Raw genomic sequence first — 18,767 nt, forward strand, 5'->3', positions numbered from 1 at the left:
ATGTGGTGCTGTGGGATTGAACCGTGGTTCCTGTGCTATGCTTTGCTTAGCTTAGCTTGTTCTAAGTAGGTGCTTTAGACCACTGAGCCATCTCACCAGCCCCGAATTATATACTTCTTATGTTTATACGTAAGTCCAATAATCTAACCATATACAACCTTGAAGCAGGACAGTCCCACAATATTCCTTTTCCTATCTCTTGCCTTTATTCACCACCCCCTTCTTTTGAACAATCATCTACCCGAGAGACAGCACAGCAGCAAATGGCATGTCATGAGAAGCAGCCCGTATTCAGAAGACCAGAATGACAGGCACTCCAAGCATGAAACTACTATTACAGATTACCATTTTCAGTGCCGTTGCTTAGTTCACAGGTATCAGTATATATCATTAGTCAGGGTGAGAATCTTTCCAATTAACTGCTAGATTCAAAAATCTTCTGGAGATTCTCAGGATCATTGCCTTGCCCATCTTCTACATATAACTGCATGGCTTGACTTATTCATGGTTCCTAGGTCTTCTTCTTTCCCTCTTTTGATTAGTCCTTGAGATCTTGCTTTCCTTTTACTTGTATTATACCTTTCTATTTGTATTTCTTCTTTTGAGTTCTTATACTAGGGAAACTATACGATATTTACACATGTGTCTACTTTATTTCACTTATGAGTATGTGTTCGAGTGGCATCCACTTCAATATAAAGGCTTCGAGTTTATCATTCTTTATAGCTGAGTAATACTCTATTGTGTAAAAATACCACATCTTTTTCAACCATTCCTAACATGATGGGCATCTTGATTGTTAACAAGATTTGGTATCACAAATTGTGCTGCTATAAACATAGGCACAAATATATCCCTATGATATGAAGCCCCTATGAACACACTCGGCCACCTTATCTTTGACAAAGGGGCCAAACATACTCACTGAAAGAAAGATAGCCTCTTTAACAAATGGTGCTGGAAAAACTGGCTCTCTACATGCCGAAAACTCAAACTTGACCCAGGCCTATCACCATGCACTAAACTAAAGTCAAAATGGATTAAAGATCTAAACATTAAAGCAGAGACACTAAATCTCCTGGAAGAGAAAGTAGGAGGAACTCCTGAAAACATAGGGGTAGGCAAAGACTTCATGAACAGAAATCAAATCACATGGGAAACAGTTGAAAGGATTAACAACTGGGACCTGCTCTTACTGAGAAGTTTTTTCATGTCAAAAAAATTACCAACAAAGTGAAAAGACAACCCACAAATTGGGAAAAAATCATGACAAATAAGTACTCAGACGAAAGTCTGCTCTCTAGAATTTATAAAGAACTAAAAAACACTAGGGCCCCCAAAATTAAAAACCTAATCCGGAAATGGGCATCCAAGATGAACACATGCTTCTCAGAGGATGAAATTAAAGAAGCAAATAAATATATGAAAAAATGCTCCACATCACTAGCCATCCGTGAAATGCAAATTAGAACAACATTGAGATATCATCTCACCCCAGAAAGAATGGCTATGATAAAGAAGTCAACCAACAACTAATGTTGGAGAGGCTGTGGGGAAAAAGGACCCCTTCTCCACTGCTGGTGGGAATGTAGATTGGTGCAACCATTATGGAAATCAGTGTGGAGACTCCTTTGAAAAGTTGGACTGGAAAGAAAGGTATTTTAGAGAAATGTATGGGAAAGCAGGTTTGAATTGAATTGGGGATTGAATCCAGGAACCTACACTTGATATGCAAGCAGTCTACTACCAAGTTATGCTCATAGCCCAAGACTTTGTAAATTTTTCTTTCATTACTCTTGCAGGTTATCCGTACTTTAGATCCTAAACAAAATCAAGGAGCAGCACCAGAAATACAAGCTCTTAAAAATCAACTCCAGGAACGGGACCGACTGTTCCATTCATTAGAGGTAGTTTACTGTACTGTACAATAAAATACTATTTTGATGTTTGATTATTTGCTAGAAGCCTTGCTGTGTTACATAATTATGTCTATGGATTTAGGCAATTGTAATATTTTGTTTATATTGAATTATCTTATATGTTTATATTTGGTTATTCTTTAGAAAGAATATGAGAAAACGAAGAGTCAAAGAGACATGGAGGAGAAATATATTGTTAGTGCCTGGTACAATATGGTAAGACAAATAGCATTTTAGAACATAATAGAAAGTTCAGTAGATATTTCCTATATTGCCTTTTCTTTACTATAACCAAAGAATGAGAAAGTTGTTGCTGTCCTAACACACACTAACAAAACCTCAGTCCTGACCTGAGGACTGAAAAGCAAATATGATAACCACTGTGAACAGTGAATGCATTTTGAAGACTTGGGTACTATAGAGGATAGAAAGCTCAGTGTCAGCCCACACGTTGCAGGGAAAGGAACATTAATCATGTACGAACACAGTCCTTATGAGCATCACCTTTCTGACCTAATTGGTGTGTGACTGCCCCAGTGCCTTTGTAGAACTTACGTTTAGGACAGCCTCGCTGTGCCATGGGGGGGACATGTTTTCAGGCACAGACCTTAACTCCTCTGGAGGCTTTTAAGTTCAATGTCCCAGAACCCTGTAAATGTATTCAGGGAAAACTGAATGCTCATCAACATTCTTATCTGAAGAACTATGTGTTCGTATTTTTTCTCAGTTCTTCCTTTTGTTCTTATTCTTCCCAATGAAACAACTTCTGTGTCTGAAACAGGTAACCAAACCAGATTCCTTTCAACATATTCTTCTGGCCCTATGCTTCTGTTAGCATAAGACCATTGTTTTTGTTTTGCAGTAGTAACTGATACTGCTTCTCGAGGGTTAATGTCCCTGGTCTAGCAGTGGGCTTTGATCTTTGCTAAAATTTCATAAATTTCATAATGTATCAACATTTATATTTATCTTAGTCAAATTTGTCTTAGTATTGGTCAAGACTAAGATTTCAACACAACTATTTTTAGAAAAGAAATAATTTTGAGTGTAGAATATTATTAACAAATGTAGATGTCTTAAAAATCTAAACATAAAAAATGATAAAATAAAAATCTAAACATAGAAACAAAACCACACATTTAAATGAAGTTCTCTGAAAATAAATCCCGATTTTTACTATTCCTCTGTTAAGCTTAGTAATGTCATTCTTGTAGCTCTGTATCTTAGTCTTCATTAATAATCTTACATTATTAATCGATTTGTGTGGTTTCACGTACTATTGCTTACAGAAACAGATTTATTCTGTGACTTTGACACTAAAGAGTAGTCTTCACCAGGTATGGAGACGCACATCAGTAACCCCAGCAATTGGGAGGCAGGAGTATGACCATGAGTTCAAAGTCTGAGCTACATAGTGAAATCCTGTCTCACAAAAAAACAACACCCCAAAAAAGCATAGTCCTAATTTTTAACTCTTCAAAGAGTAAACAGATTTATACAAACTATATTAAGATTAGATAACCAGTAACTACATGTTGCTTACATTCAGAAAACCCTGCATGTCAGCCAACTTAAATGAAAATGGAGTTGTTGAGGGCTGGAAAAACATATTAATTAGTGCAAAGAATAGTTTTATGATGGATGTAAGGGTTTTAAAAGTGTAAAGAATGTGAATGAATTGCTGCAAGTGTAGAAGTGAAAAAAGCTATAATATTTTAAATAAGTTATAATTTCAATATAGGTAGCTAAATTAGAGTTTATTTTTTGTTTTAATGTACTACAAGTAAATACAAAGGGCATTCTTTTATTAAAAAATACAAAACTTCAATACAAAATAGAGAATAGCAGCTAATAAACTATGTTTTATTATCATAAAAAAATTGCCAAAATGTTGCTCAGAGAACGTCATAAAAACATTCTCTCTTACAAAGAAGAAACAGATAACAGTACAATGAACAAAAGAAACTAGTAGTACAAATGAAACCAATTAGCATATATATTAAAATATTTTTGAAACAATAGATAACTTGGAGAATTACTTGAACTTCTTTCTATTTATCTACTATTTTTCTCTTTATTAATTTGTGTATTTTTTTGTTTCTCATATAAGAGAAACCATACAATATTTAACCTTGTATGTCTGACTTATTTCACTCACCATTCTATTCTCAAGGTAAATTCATTTGGGGATGGGGTGATAGCTCAGCAATGTAGCACCTATTTGACAAGCATGACATCTGAGTTCAATTCACAGTACCTCTCCCAAAAGTTAAGTTCAGAGCCGGCCAGATAGCTCAGCAGACTAAAGCAACTGCATAGGCAAAGCACAGGGGCCAGGGATCGATCCCCGGTACCACAAGCTGTGCCAGCCCTGTCCCTGGAGCATGTTCAGACAGCCAGTGAGACTAGGTGTGGTGGCGCATGCCTGTAATCTCAGCTCCTGGGAAGCTGAAAACAGGAGGATTGCTACGAGCCCAGTCTGTAGTGAGACCCTGTAGACCCTGTACTAAATACATTTTTTTAAAAAATCAAAAGTTTATTTGCTTATGAATACCTGAAGTTTATCTTTGTTTATGTAGTGTATTACTCCATTATGTATAAATAAAATATTTCCCTATTCATCTATCTGTTGATTGATATATGTGCTGTTTCCAAGACCTAGCTATTATAAATGGTGCTGCTGTAAGCATGGGTTTGCAGACATCCTTTTAAGATGATAACTTTAACGCTTTTGAGATGATACCTAGAAGGGGAAGGGCTGGATCAAATGTAATTTCTATTTTTGTTTTTGTTTTTTGTGGAATATCTTTACTGATTTCCCAAGTGGTTGTACTAATTTACATTCCTACCAACATGTAGAAGAATTCCTTTGTTCCCACATCCTCACCAGCATTTCTTCTTAGATGATAGTCATTTTTTCTGGGGTAAGGTGGTATCTCTGATGTAACATTTTTCATGTATTCATTGGCCATTTGTGTTGCTTCTGAGAAGTGTCTATTTTAGTTGCCCACTTTTTGATTGGATCTTTTGTTTTGGGGGACTTTAATTTTGTGTGGGTTTTTTATTTTTATTTTTAAAGAATATAAAATAGTAAAAAAAAAATTAGAAACAAGACAAAATTTCACTAAACGTAGTAATAGGAATTCAACAATGTTGAATTTTTTATACAGTCTAGATTTTAGTCCAGATACAGATAAAATAAAGATTGTCAAAAGATGTTTGTCTATTTTATTCAAATCTTTAAATAATTTGTTTTCAGGTTGACTTTAAAAAAAGTTATGCTGGAATTTTTCATTAGGGAATTGTGTGATATCTGGGGAGATATGATAGATTGAAATTATGTTAAAAATGCAAAATCAGAGGGCCAGCCTGATAGCTCAGTGGATTAAAGTGCCTGCTTAGGTAGAGCATAGAGGTCTGCATTTGATCCTTGCTCGCCCCATCCCTGGGGCGTGCTCAGATGGTGATTGAGACTGGGCGTGGTGGCATGTGCCTATAATCCAAGTGCTTTGGAGGCTGAAAACTGGAGAATCACTATGAGTCTGATCTATGTAGTAAGACCCTGTAGACCCTGTCCTAAATACAGAAATAAAAAACAATGTAAACAGTAAAATGTTCATTAAAAAAAAAAAAAGGCAGTGTAAAGCCAGGACCAGTGTTTTCCTAGAACTAAGCAGTAATAAGAAAATTTGCCTCTAGCCAAGCATGGTGGCATACACCTCTAATCCCAGTACTTGGGAATCTGAGAGAGGAAGGTCACTACAAGTCCGGGCTGCATAGTGAGACCCTGTACCAAATAAATAAATAAATAAATAAATAAATAAATAAATAAAGAAAGAATGAATGAATGAATGAATGAATGAATGAATGAATGAATGAAAGACAGGTGGAGAGGAGAGAGCTTCTAATCTTACAGATTACCTGTGTCCAGTTATTGATGAGATTAAATAGTACCTCCCAGTTCCTAAAGTTTCTATAATTATGCAGTACCTTTCTTCATTGGTTTATTAAAATAATACCACAACTGCTTTTTCCTGATCTGCTCTTGGATGTCTACCTTTATAAAGTAAGCTATTATTCATGTTACTCCTCCACCTTCTGGGAACACTTTGACATTTAACACTCCTGTGATGGTGTTTTGAGCCCTGCTGCCTCTCTAAGGTGAAATAGGTGACCTTTACTTCTTCAAAAGAGACCCCCTTGCTCTTGGTTGGGCCCTCTGTAGTGGGCAGTTAGGAACTTTTCTTAATTTGAGAATACAGGTCTGCTCTGAAGTGAAGAAAAACAGCATGGAGGTATGTATAATACCCAGTGTGGCGTTTGTCATAAGAAATAATTGCATTTAAAAAAAGAAATAATTGCATTAAGTGTTTTTTCTTTCTAAATAAGCCCTTTTGATTTTCAAAACCTATGTTAATCAACTACTACAATTATTTTTTTTTCCTTAGAAAGTCACTTTATGTGTTTAATTTCTCAGCATCTGCCTGGCAAGCATGGGTCTTGAGTCTGATTCCCAGTACCTCAAAAAAATACATTTAATTTGAATGGGGGGTATGGGTAACATATTCCAAAAATCTTTCCATTATCTGTTGTAAATTCAGAAAAGTAAGCCTTAATTTCTCCAAAAGATTGGTTCTTAATTGTTGGAAATAAATGCCATTAAAAGATCTTAATCTATAATAAATAGAATCAATATTTCTTAAACTGCTTTACTGTGTAGTGTAACAAATTATACATAATGAAATTTTCTTCTGGCCTGGGGATATAATTATGCAGCACCTACCTGACAAGCACAAGGTCCTAAAGTTGATTACCATTACAAGAAATTTTCTTCTGTAAGAACATATTCCACTATTTTTTCATTGATTACTTTTTTTTTCCTTAATGTTACAGGGAATGACTCTGCATAAAAAAGCAGCTGAAGATAGACTAGCTAGCACTGGTTCAGGGCAGTCATTTCTAGCTAGGCAAAGACAAGCAACCAGCACAAGAAGATCTTATCCAGGCCACGTTCAGCCAGCCACAGCAAGGTAGAGAAGTCTTGCCAGTAGAAGTAAACAACCTGCATTGAAGCATACTTCTGTTACATAGAACATTTCAGGAAACTCAGCCAGCTTATTTTTTTGTTTCTCTTCTATGTCCGTATTTAGTGTTTTACATTGAGCTCGCTCTCTCTCTCTCTTTCTCTCTCTCTCTCTCTCTCTCTCTCTCTCTCTCTCTGTCTGTCTGTCTCATATCTTTGTTTTAGTTTCTTTGTTCTTTATTCGTACACTTTTTAGTTTCTTTTAATGTGCCAAAAATTTGTAAGTGTCTGATTAAGTGTTGTATAATAGTGTAATACTTTTCTTTGTATGGAAATGTCCTCTTCCCAATGGTATAGGCTTTGTATTGAATTAGATTTTCTGCCAACAATTGATATACAATTTATATTCTTTATTGTGCTTCTGTGTTACTGTGCTTTATAAGAATGTCTTTGTTTAAAGGGAATTAATCTTTTTATGATGTATTAATCTGTTTTCACAATGCACTTCAAATAACTTACATATTTACTGCACAGAATGGTTGACAAGTGCACTTTTTGCAAAGACTTAAATACATTGGCAGAGGTGCTAATTGAATCTTATCTTACTTAAAGCACCTGGCAGAATTATTTAGAGGGGAAAAAAAATGAGTTTACAGGAAACTAAATTGTCCTAAGCTTTGGAGAAAATTTTTAAAACATAAATCCGTGAACTTTTATTATTCAGCGCTATTCTGTTTGCTAGCAGAAATGAACGCATTGGTAATGTTATATGAGGAGAAATTATACAAGAAAGAAATCAGGTAGTACATTAATTTTTTTCCCTTGCTTTGGAATAACTTAATAACAGAATCAGATTCTAGCCATGTGTTTCACATTTATAATTTCAACTTTTCTCCACAGCTAAATGATTTCTTTTTCACATACTTATGGTTATAGGAAGCCTTACCTGTTGGGCAGTTTGTTCACTTGTGCCTCATTTGTTTTACTTTTATTCCTTCATTTAAACCTTTCCATTTTTCAGTAGTTCCTGCTAAACATTTTCTTATCAGCCATTAAGATCATGAATGACTTCTGTATGTGATATTATGACAGATGTCTTCATACTTTTTCTTAGTTATATCTACTTGTCCAAGAATTTGTTAGTGAGTAGATTTTCTTGGGTATTTGCTTGCCTCAAAGTGCTTATAGACTACATTTATTTACATTGACAAGTGACTGTCAAGAAATCATGTAAAGCACTTTCTCTATATAAGGTGCTATGTAAATGTGAGACATCATTCACTTTAAAATGAAATGCCTTTAGTCTTTTTCCATACTGATTTGTGTAAGTATTTGGTCCCAAATTATATTTAAGTGCCCATCTGGCCTTTTTGTTACACCATAGCACGTTTCTTAAAAGCAAAACAATCTTGAAGTTATGTCAGTTCTTTGTTTTACATAGGTCACCTAATATAATATGCTGATGATATTTCATGCACTGGCTATTTGGAAGTTCAGGTTTCATTTAGCTCTGTGTATTAAATTATAAATAAGTAATTTAAGTCAGCTCAGTGTAACTAAGAATTTTTAGAAACTATGTGTTTGATTTTTAAATGCTCTTTCCCCTTTTATAACAAAATTGACTTAAAAGTATAGTGTTTTTATTCTCAGAAATCATTCTTGAAGAAGGGTATTAGAACATACACAGAAATGACGCCATGCACTGTGCAGTTTTTTAAGTTAAATGTGAGAGTTCCGAAGACAATGTGATTACTTTTGCCCACTAAGAACATTAAAGCAACAAGAGTTAGTAACAGTGGAGAAAACCAAGTGACTAGAATGATTGTGGGCTTGTAGGCTAGGTAGATCTGGTCAACATTTGTCTGTCTGTCTCACAGTCTCCCTGTGTTGTTCAGGCCAGCCTCAAACTATACCCCTGCCTCAGCTTCCTGAGTGCCTGGAATTACAGACATTTATCACCTTTTTGCAGGTTTTCACAATAAAAGATTTTTTTTTAATGTAAGAAGGTTCTGACCCCACCTTTATTTCACAGAAGCATAAAGATTCAATCATTTTTAAAGCAGGTTGGGATCTGAACACTAATCTTGATAAAAATTAAATTATTGAGAAATTAATGTTCACAGGATAAGATAGATGAAAGCAAAGAGACTGCGAGCTACTCATTAAATGAATTACGTCTGTAAAGTGAGAGGCTTTTTTTATCTGTACTACTGCCCATTCTTGAACTCCTGGCCACACACCTACTCAGATATTTTCTAAGGGGTTAGAAAAGTATCAAGCTTTTTAAAAGTTTTATTTTGGATTTTCTTCAGCATTTATTGTCCTCTGTAATTGTAGTGTCCACAGTTAAAACTTTTACTCTCTTTACTGTGCCCTTAAAGCTTGGTATGTTATTTTCATTACATAGAAGAAATATTTCTAAACATTTTATGATGTTTAAAAACAGGCCAGGCATGGTGATGCATGCCTGTAATCCCAGCACTCCAGCTAAGGCAGGAGGATCACTGTGAGTTTAAGGCCAGCCTGGGCTACAATGTAATTTAAAGACTAGCCTGAACTGCATAGAAAAGCCTTGTCTCAAAAGGACAGAAATAAAAATGAAATAAAATTAAAGCAGATTTTTATAAGGAATACTATCAATATATTTTAGGTGTCAGAAATCCAAGAATAAGCTAAGCTAGGGACATAGCCCACTGGGAGAGTGCTTACCTGCTATGTGCAAGGTGCTGGGCTTGATCCCTGCTACCAAAAGAAAGGAAGCTGAGAATAAACTTAACCATGACAGTGGCAACTCTTCTCTGTCTAGCTTTGGATGGGATTTATGACATTTGTATTTCTTTAGTAATGATTAATAATTTACCAAAGAGTTTGTTGTAGTACATGCTGTGTCTAGAAGTTTAGAGGCATCAGGAGCTTGATATATACTTTATATTTTCATACACTCATAGCATTCAGTAGCTTCCTGAAGCTACAGTGAGCTTGTACAGTGCAACTAGTCCTCTGTTAGCAGTGGAATAAGGACACTGTTACAGTCTCCAGTAGTAAAAGCTGTCACACAGCCTCTGGATTCTTACTCTGAAAAGCCTACAAAGTCAAAGTTAATAAAGAAGAACATTTTTATGTTTAACAATATGCATTTAAGAAGTTGATAAGAAAGGATCTAGTAAATACAGTCTTTCATATCTGAAATAAGAACAATTCAATTGTACATATTTTAAAAGACCTTTGAAAAATTGAATCACATCTTTTTTATCATTTGTCCAATTACTTGAGAATACAGCAACAAAGAAAAGTAAGTTTCCGAATAAAAGAACCATATTTGAAAGTTTATCAGTAAGTAAATATTTCTATTGGATATCCTTAGCCTGGCAATATTGGTTTAATGAGATGATTAGAGTAAGGATAATATTATAGTCTTTGATTTTCTTGAAGTTCTGTTATTTTGTTAATCTAATAAAACCTCAGTTGTACAAAAGTAATCTAAATGTTTATCAGAAACAAGCATTATTTCATTAATTCTCACAATGAAATGAAAAACCATGCTGTTCAAAGTGGAAAATCACCAATTAAAGGATGAGTTAGGCTGAAGAAAAGACAGGTTTTATCTGAGCCACTTTATTCACATCTTTTTAGTTTCAGTTTTGTTTAATCTTAAGATCTGAAATATTTTTGAGCATCTGAAGCTCCCGTTCAAGTATTTATCTATTATTTTAATGATAATACAATGTTTTAAACTTTAAAACCTTTACACCATGTAAGTATTATCTTACCATAATTTCCTTGCTCTTGGTGGGCTATAAACAGATGGATCACTGCAAGTCCAATCTGGTAGTGGGACCCTGAACACCCTGTAGACTCTTCCCTAAAATACAAAAATATAAAAATTTCTTTAATTTTCTACATTTAATCTCACATAGCTACTCAGACCTTATTCTCCAAGAATGTTACAATTATGCAGGTTTGAGAAATATGAGATTAATTAATCTGAAAAGATATCCACAGTAGAAATTAGCTAATTTATACCCATGTGGATAAGAGTTTCTTTGATCCTAAAGTGTTTGGCCTCTTGTTTTTTTGCTAAAGGCAAAATAAGAATATAAGAATATTATTATAAAGAGGATCTTGGCCTTTTCCCCCCAAGATAGGACCTTGCTATGTAATTAGTTTATTCTGGCCTTGAACTCACCACCCAGGGTGATGTTAGACTTGGAGTGGTACTCTTGCTTTGGCCTCCAAAGTGCTGGAATTGTAGGCCTGCACCACCATGCACAGCTGATTTGTTATTGTATGTAAGGGGATGTTTTTGTTCAGAAAAGGCCATTTAATTGAGGTAGCTTTATACTTAGCAGTGTGTGGTATTCTAAAAGTAGAGTGAAAGCATATACTGAACACAATAAAACAAGATAGCAGAATCAATGAAGGTTATTTTATCATGGATTTTATTTTTTTTCACAAATTAAAAAGGGTTTCAATGAAAAAAAAAGTCAAAATAGCTACTTCTGTAGGTAGTTTATTCATCCTGGTTTAGAAGTGACTGCTGAATTTATTCTTTTTTTTTTTTTTTTTTCTTTCTTTTTTTGTTTTTTGGGATGAGGTCTCTTCATGTGGTTTAGGCTGGCCTTGGAACTCATGACGATCCTCCTGCCTTAACCTCTTGAGTTGCTGAGGTTACAAGCATGTGCCACCATGTGGCTGGCTTATAAAAAATGTTTAAATAATTAGTATATGTTTCTTTCATTGAAGTTTTTGAAAATGTTTTCTTTATTGTCTTAATAGTAGCACAATAAAGTTTTAGAGGTTTATGAAATGAAACCATTTTCAGAAGCCTGAAAAATGTAAAATAATTTGTGCTGGCATGGCAAGTTTCTGTTCTTCCCTATTCCTGTGAATTATAAAAGAGATATTTAACACCCCTTTTATAAAATGAAGGACAGTATTGTAATTTTATCCATCTCTCTTAAATCACTGATATGTTCTTGGGAAGCATACACTGATTGATAATCCAGTTCACATGCATTATGTTTATGAATATACAAAATCTACAGTATCTTTAGATCAGTCTTCCCATTGAAGTAAAATAATAGAGATGAGACTTTTTTTTTTTCTTTGACCTGAGCCAAAGTAGGGCAAGTTTATGAGTTTTGGCGACTATGGGTTTCCAGAAGTGCTTCCCAGAGATGCAAGTGTGTATGTCTATGTCTAAATATGTACACACATATATTTGTGTACATATATTTGTATATTCAATATTATTTGCTGTCTCCAGTATTTTTGTTTTATGTTTTCTAATACTAAGTTTACATACAGAATATAAATGAGAATTGACATTAAATTAGTGAAGCTTTTAAGGCAGATCTATTCTGGAGAGTGGAATGGGGATGCTGGAATCAGAAGTGGCCTATTGAATATCTAGGCAGTTAAAAGTACTGATACAGTGAAAATATGAGGCCGGGGAGATGGCTCTGTGGAATAAGCGCTTTCCCTGGCAAGCGCAAGGGCCTGAGTTCAATCCCTGGTTCCGCAAAAAAAAAAAAAAACACAGTGAAAATATGATGGTCCCAAAATTGCAGCTTACATAAAATCTTGTCTTAATACTCATTCATTTGATGGGAGTATTTAAACACCTAATTTCTATTTGTCTTTCCCTTCAGTGAGTATTAACTAACCACTAATACAATACAACTGTATATGTTTCAGTGCCTAGAAAATCACATTTTTAGGAAAATTATTTTTATTGTGAGACTGAAGTTATCACTGTATCTATGATGGTTATTTCAGGCCATTCAAGATACTATGTTGATATGAGAAAAATCTTGGGTGGCTGAAAAGCATTACTAACAGTCAACTGGATTGCCACTTTGTCCAGTTTACACACCATTAGCTAAGTTGTGTGTCCCCTTTCATTATATATAGTAACCCCATAAAAAATATTCTTTAAAAGGAAGACAAAAACAAAATTTTTAAAAGTATATTTAGAGTGAGCCTTTATGTGCATGATATATTACCACTAGGCTCAGAATCAAGATTAAAACAGGTGTCCACAGCCTCAAAATTTTAGAATCATGGAGCTGTCAAACCCAAAATTATATCTACTTTGGGCTTAAAGGAAAAGTTAAGTATCACAAAAAGAGCAACCTCCATGAACCAAAAAACATCTTGAGGCTTTGTTGTGATGTATATGTATAGAACACTTCTGAACAGGCTTTGTTAGATGAGAGCTCTAAACTGGCAAAATATGGCAATTAGTATAGCATTTGTGTTATAAAATTAATTTTAAAAAATATTCTTGAAATATTAAAAAATATTTGTCAACCTATGGACAGTGAATAGTATATATACATTCTAGTGTTTATTTTATGTATCAGTATTAGAAATGAGCATCTTAATATTTACTGTTATTTTAGACATTTATGTATTATTTATACTTTGCTGCAAAATTTATAGCACTTTACTAATATTAGATAATTATTTTCCCTTTCTATTCCTCTGTGTTATTTTCTGTTAATGTCTTAAAGTCAGGAATCTGAAGTTCTAAATCTGGAAATCTAGCTGGATTGGGCTGCTGAGCATGAATTCCTTCTGACCTGTCCCATTAAAAAACTTCTGTTGTAAAGTTACACCACAAAACCTGATACTCTGAAATACTAACACTTGAAACTTTGTTTTTGGAGTTGGATAATAAAACTCAACTGTCTTCTGGTTAGTCAGAAGATTTTTCTTAACTTTCTTTGTACTGTCTCCAAAAATATGAATTTACAAAGTATCCCTGACTTTTATAGTTTCTTCAGCGCAGCAATACCTAAAGTAGGAGGGAAAAGAAGCCACTGTCAAATCAGAGAATCTGAAAGGTGGTGGAGGAGGATATGGGAAAAGTCAAAGTGACAGAATACCACAAAAACATTCTTAGTTTTATAGTAGATACATGTTTTGAACTTGGCTATTTTCCTAAATTCATACTGGACAAAATTTTCAGTTTATTATATTGAGAGATTTTTTTAAGAGCCAGAACTTTCTATTCATAACATGAATATATTAGTATTCAAATCATAGCCTGTATGTACTGAAATATTTGTTACATAAACATAGGCATATAGTTACTAACAAAGAATAGAGAGATTTGCTTGTAAGGATAGTGTCTTGTTTCATCTTGTTCTTAGATAAGATTCATGTTTTTAATTGTATAAAAAAATCCCTGAATTGGGGTTAGGGGAGTAGGTCAGTGGTAGGACACTTGCTTAGCATGTGTGAGACCCTGGATTCCATTCCTAGCAAAACACACACACACACACACACACACACACACACACACTCACTTGCTGTGGCATTTCCTTGCTTCCATGTTACCATGCTTTCTTCCCCTGTTGTACTGGTGAGATTTGCTTAAGCCAATCTGTGTAGAAGACAGCATCAATTAAACTTGGAAATCATAAGTGTAACATTCAGGGAAGAGCTCCTATTGTTTTTCTTCTCAGAGTAAAAGAAGTTGCACACAGACACAAAAAAACAAAATAATATTTTAAATATCTTTCAATTAATTGCTGAATGGATATGTCTCTTTCAAAAAGTCTGTTAACTTTCACGGACTTCTTGTTAATCTAGATAAGAATAAATTACAAACCAACCCAGTACCACCAGCCACATGTGACAGTTTATGAAATAAATCAAGTTAAGACTTTAGTCCTCATCACATACCCAGTATTGAAACATTGCTTACCATGTAGAAACAGCACAGATGTAGGACTTGCCCATACTTGCAGAAAACACAGTTTGACAGTACTTGTGATACACAGGAGAGGCTGAAAACAAAGGGAGTCAATTTGTGACAACTCATAGTTCAGCACCTAGTTGAAAAAGGCTTTTTTCTTATAAAAATGAATACCAGCCCTTTTAAAGGGCCCTGGAACTTAAACTCACTGTGAAGCCAGTCTGGCCTTGAACTTGCCATAATCCTGCCTCAGCATCCCAACTGCTGGGATTATAGATGGCCACTACCATGCCCATCCAAATAATTTTTGGTTATAGCCTCCAACTCTTAATAACCTGGATCAAATTAAGCTTTACATATAAACCAAACATTTGCTAGTAGAATGTGATTTAACTAGTGAAAACATTTTAAGATATCTATTACAAGTTTACTTAGCCTGTTACTAAAATGCTAAAATGATCTACAGTATGCTGACATATATGTGAAATTTTTTTGGTGAAAACAAGGGTGTGTGTGTGTGTGTGTGTGTGTGTGTGTGTGCGCGCACATGGTGGGGTTCTAGTCCAGCACCTCTCACATGCTAGGCAAGCATTCTACTAATCATAATTCCTTTGAGTAAGATTGCTGCTCGGTTAGAAGTATCCTGTTAGGAAGTCATGAGACTTTCCTCTTCCTTTTTAAAGTTCTCTAATCAGACAACAGAATTGATCCAGTAATATCAAACCCCACAATAATTTATGTTGAATTCTTACTGTATTTCATATATACCTGAGTGAATATTTTAGAGTTTGTGTCATTGTTTTCCTGGTGGCCTGATTTAATAAGAGTTCAGCAGACTCATACAAGTTAAGGAAAATTTTCGTTATGCTTGAAATTTTTATAAGTCTTAATATAAATACAGAAAATGACTACAGAAATGCCAGTGAATGATTTGGGACCTTTTAATTTTTTAACAACACACCTTTTTTTTTTTATTAGCCTTACTTATGATTCAAATGCACTAAAATGTCATTGACATCACAAATTTTGCTGTTTACAGGTTATATAATTGAAAATGCTTTGGAATCTAGAAAATAATTTCTAGGTGTATCTTATTTTGCAATTTTTCCATATGGCGGTAGCTCCCCATTTAAAACACCCAGTTTTTATTATGTAATAAGTGGTAAAATCAAACCTTTAGTAATTTACGTTACTTTGATTTCTAAATTTAAACCATCAAAAATTTAGGCATATATAGTGGAATTATTTCCCTATAGTATTTATGAACTTTTCAGATGAGCTGGAAAGCACCTTGGTACATTGGAGTTGGAGTTGTGTTGATTACAGTCCCAGCTCTAAAGCCTTATTATACTCATGTCTTAAGTATTACTGTTCTGTATTGTTTGTTTCATTCTCCACTTTTCAGTTTAGCCTTTGCAAAAGTTATTCTTTGTTATTATAATCCAAAAATGATGTCCACTTGGGGATTCTGAATTCCTCACTTCATAAATGAAAATAGGATAAGGATCTAGCAACATTGTACATAATAGTGCCCAAGCATTTTCTACCTGTTCACCATTAAGTTACTATGTATTAAAATTGGTGTATTTCTCAACCATTTTTCAGAGATGAATGGCTTGTTAGAGAACATCAGCAAAAAATTGTAACTAAAAATTACAAATACATAAAAGTCCACGAAACCACCGAAAGATGGATTTTTTTGTGTTTTTTTAAATATTGGATTTCCTTTTATAACATTTTCTCATTTTAATTTGATGATTGTCAATTTGTTATGGTACTATATGTATGTGTTTATATGTATGCATATAATATGTATATGTATATGAAGAATAAAGTAAAGATTTGGTCAAACTATATTTTCCCATTCAAGTACAAAAAAATGTTTTCAAGGCTGCAAAAAGTGTACAGTTGTTAAACAAGTTGTAAATAAAGACTTGTATAAAAATTTCAATTGGACTTTTATTTCATTCTGTTCTTAAATTATAATAAACATACTTAATATTGATTGTGGTCTTCTTCCTCCCTTTGGTACTTATCGTACTGTCGTATCAGTTTAAAGATGTCACTGATTAATTATAAGGAATGTTCTTAGAGTTTTTTCCCCAGTATCTGTGACATGTTTTTATTTGATTTAAGCCTTTATTAACGTGTATAAGTTGATTGGGCAAGAGTTAGTTATTAGGATTAGAAGTTAAACATGACTTTTTTCTCACGTAAAATTACATTAAGACTAATTTTGTCATCGAGGCAATAAACATGGGTTGATGAGACCCACATTTTTTCTTTAGTATATTTTATTGAATTATTTTAATTTTATGAGTTTTAATATATCAAACAATGAGTACTTAACAGGAAAAATCTCAAAAATGTATTGAGTTTTTAATGTTAAATGTTTATAAGAAAGCATCAAGATTTTTAACATTGACTCTTCTGGGGTACTGGCTTTAAAAAGTTACAAATTCTTATATGAACTACAAATAATAATAGCACTTTTTAAAAACATCTTTACTTATATCTAAGGCGGTCTGCACATGATAACAGCACAGTTCATACAGATGTATCACTTATACTGCCAGCACACATGTTTTGTTTCTTGGCCTTTTTGTAGCATATACTTGACATTTCAGTGGTCTTGCTGTTTTGTCAGAAAGTTCTTATTATGTAGTGTAGCTGACAGGATCATCAGAGCAAAATCAAATTCTTAATATGCATTTTGAATTTAGAATAGACATCAGCATTTTCACAACAGCTGTGTAGTTACAAAACCTAAAAGATAACATCAGGAATAAATCCTTCGATGAATTGCAGTGAAAATACCAGTGGAACTCTACCAAAAAAAGTAAGCTTTGCTCCAACTGTCACACCCAAGGGATCTTCACACTTGGTAACTGTATGTTCCATGCATGTCTTGCTTTTACACTGACAGCACGTGTGCTTAGCTTTCCTTTCCTTTATAGCAGACTTGCCCCTTCTCATCTTCCTGTTTTGTCAGGAGCTTCCTACTATATTATACAAAATTCACTTAGCTGAGGAATAAGGTGATGAATAAAATACCAAATATGTGATGAGTATTAAAATAGACCAACATTTTAACATCAGCTGTTTGCTTGCTCATAAAATCTAAAAGATAATATTAGAAATAAAAATCTACTTAATCTACAATGTAGATACAAACAGAAGACTACCACAGAAATAAACATTGCTTAAACTGTCACACCCAAGGCAGTCTTCACACATGACAACTGCATGTTCCATGCGCAAGTATTGCTTACACTGATAACCATGTTTTTGTTTTTCTGTATTGTTTAGGGCACAATTGACATCTTTTTTGTTTTCCTGTTGTCATAGTAGGTCTTTGTGATGCTGCACCTGTCTATTTTACCTGTGAGTTCACCACTGTCTGTTCGTTTGTTTGGGGGGCGGGGCGCCATAGTTCCTAGGCAGAAACATTTTGTTTTCCCTGTGCTGTAAATGACCTCTTATGACTTCCATTCCCAATCTTCTAAGAAAATTTCTCCGTAATACTTTCTTTGTGTAAACTATGCCACACATATTTACAGCTGAGTAGAACAAACATCGGCCAGTGCTTTGTGTTTGACATCATAGTTGTATAAATTAACAACAAAATCTACTCCACCTTTGGTTTTGTTGTAGAAAGTTTCCATCTCAGGCCTCCATTTTGTGTTTCCCTATCAAGATTTTCATCATGGTACAATGTTAACATCAGCAGTGCCAGTTTGTTTTTCTTTGCCATATACAAGGACAATGTTAGATCTTTCTGAAATCCAATGATTGTACAATTCTCTGTTTTGAAATTGCAAAATTTCATTTGCAATTTCTGTTTTTTTCCTTTGCTGTTCAACTTGTGCCCTGTTAGAAAGTGTAACATCAATTGGAAAACTAGTAAACCAATTGTTGAATATCAAATTCCAATTAGTTTGGGAAATGAGAGCAACAAGTCTGTTCACAACAGAATTTGGTTTATTACTGTGTGAATAAGGACCTTGTCTCTGAGCTTCAGGATAAATTTCTAAATTGAAAGCAGACAAGCCTTCACATCTATAAGGGCATAATTTTTATGCCATATTTTGAAATTTTGGGAGAATATACTGCCTGAAGC

General features: G+C 34.1%; 1 protein-coding gene across 3 annotated transcripts in view; it reads left to right on the plus strand.

The window, feature by feature from the left end:
* The window catches only part of Hook3 (hook microtubule tethering protein 3), a 136,169-nt gene extending 129,040 nt beyond the window's left edge, over positions 1-7,129 (plus strand). For all 3 annotated transcript variants that reach the window (XM_004626668.2, XM_023709994.1, XM_004626669.2), the window contains 3 exons: positions 1,803-1,907; positions 2,064-2,135; positions 6,813-7,129. In XM_004626668.2, coding sequence (XP_004626725.1) covers positions 1,803-1,907; positions 2,064-2,135; positions 6,813-6,953 — 318 coding nt within the window. In that variant the 3' untranslated portion in view covers positions 6,954-7,129. The remainder of the gene's footprint in view (positions 1-1,802; positions 1,908-2,063; positions 2,136-6,812) is intronic.
* Positions 7,130-18,767: the final 11,638 nt, after the last annotated feature.

The sequence above is a fragment of the Octodon degus genome, unplaced genomic scaffold (genome assembly GCF_000260255.1).
Source record: "Octodon degus isolate 3935 unplaced genomic scaffold, OctDeg1.0 scaffold00016, whole genome shotgun sequence".
Taxonomy (NCBI): domain Eukaryota; kingdom Metazoa; phylum Chordata; class Mammalia; order Rodentia; family Octodontidae; genus Octodon; species Octodon degus.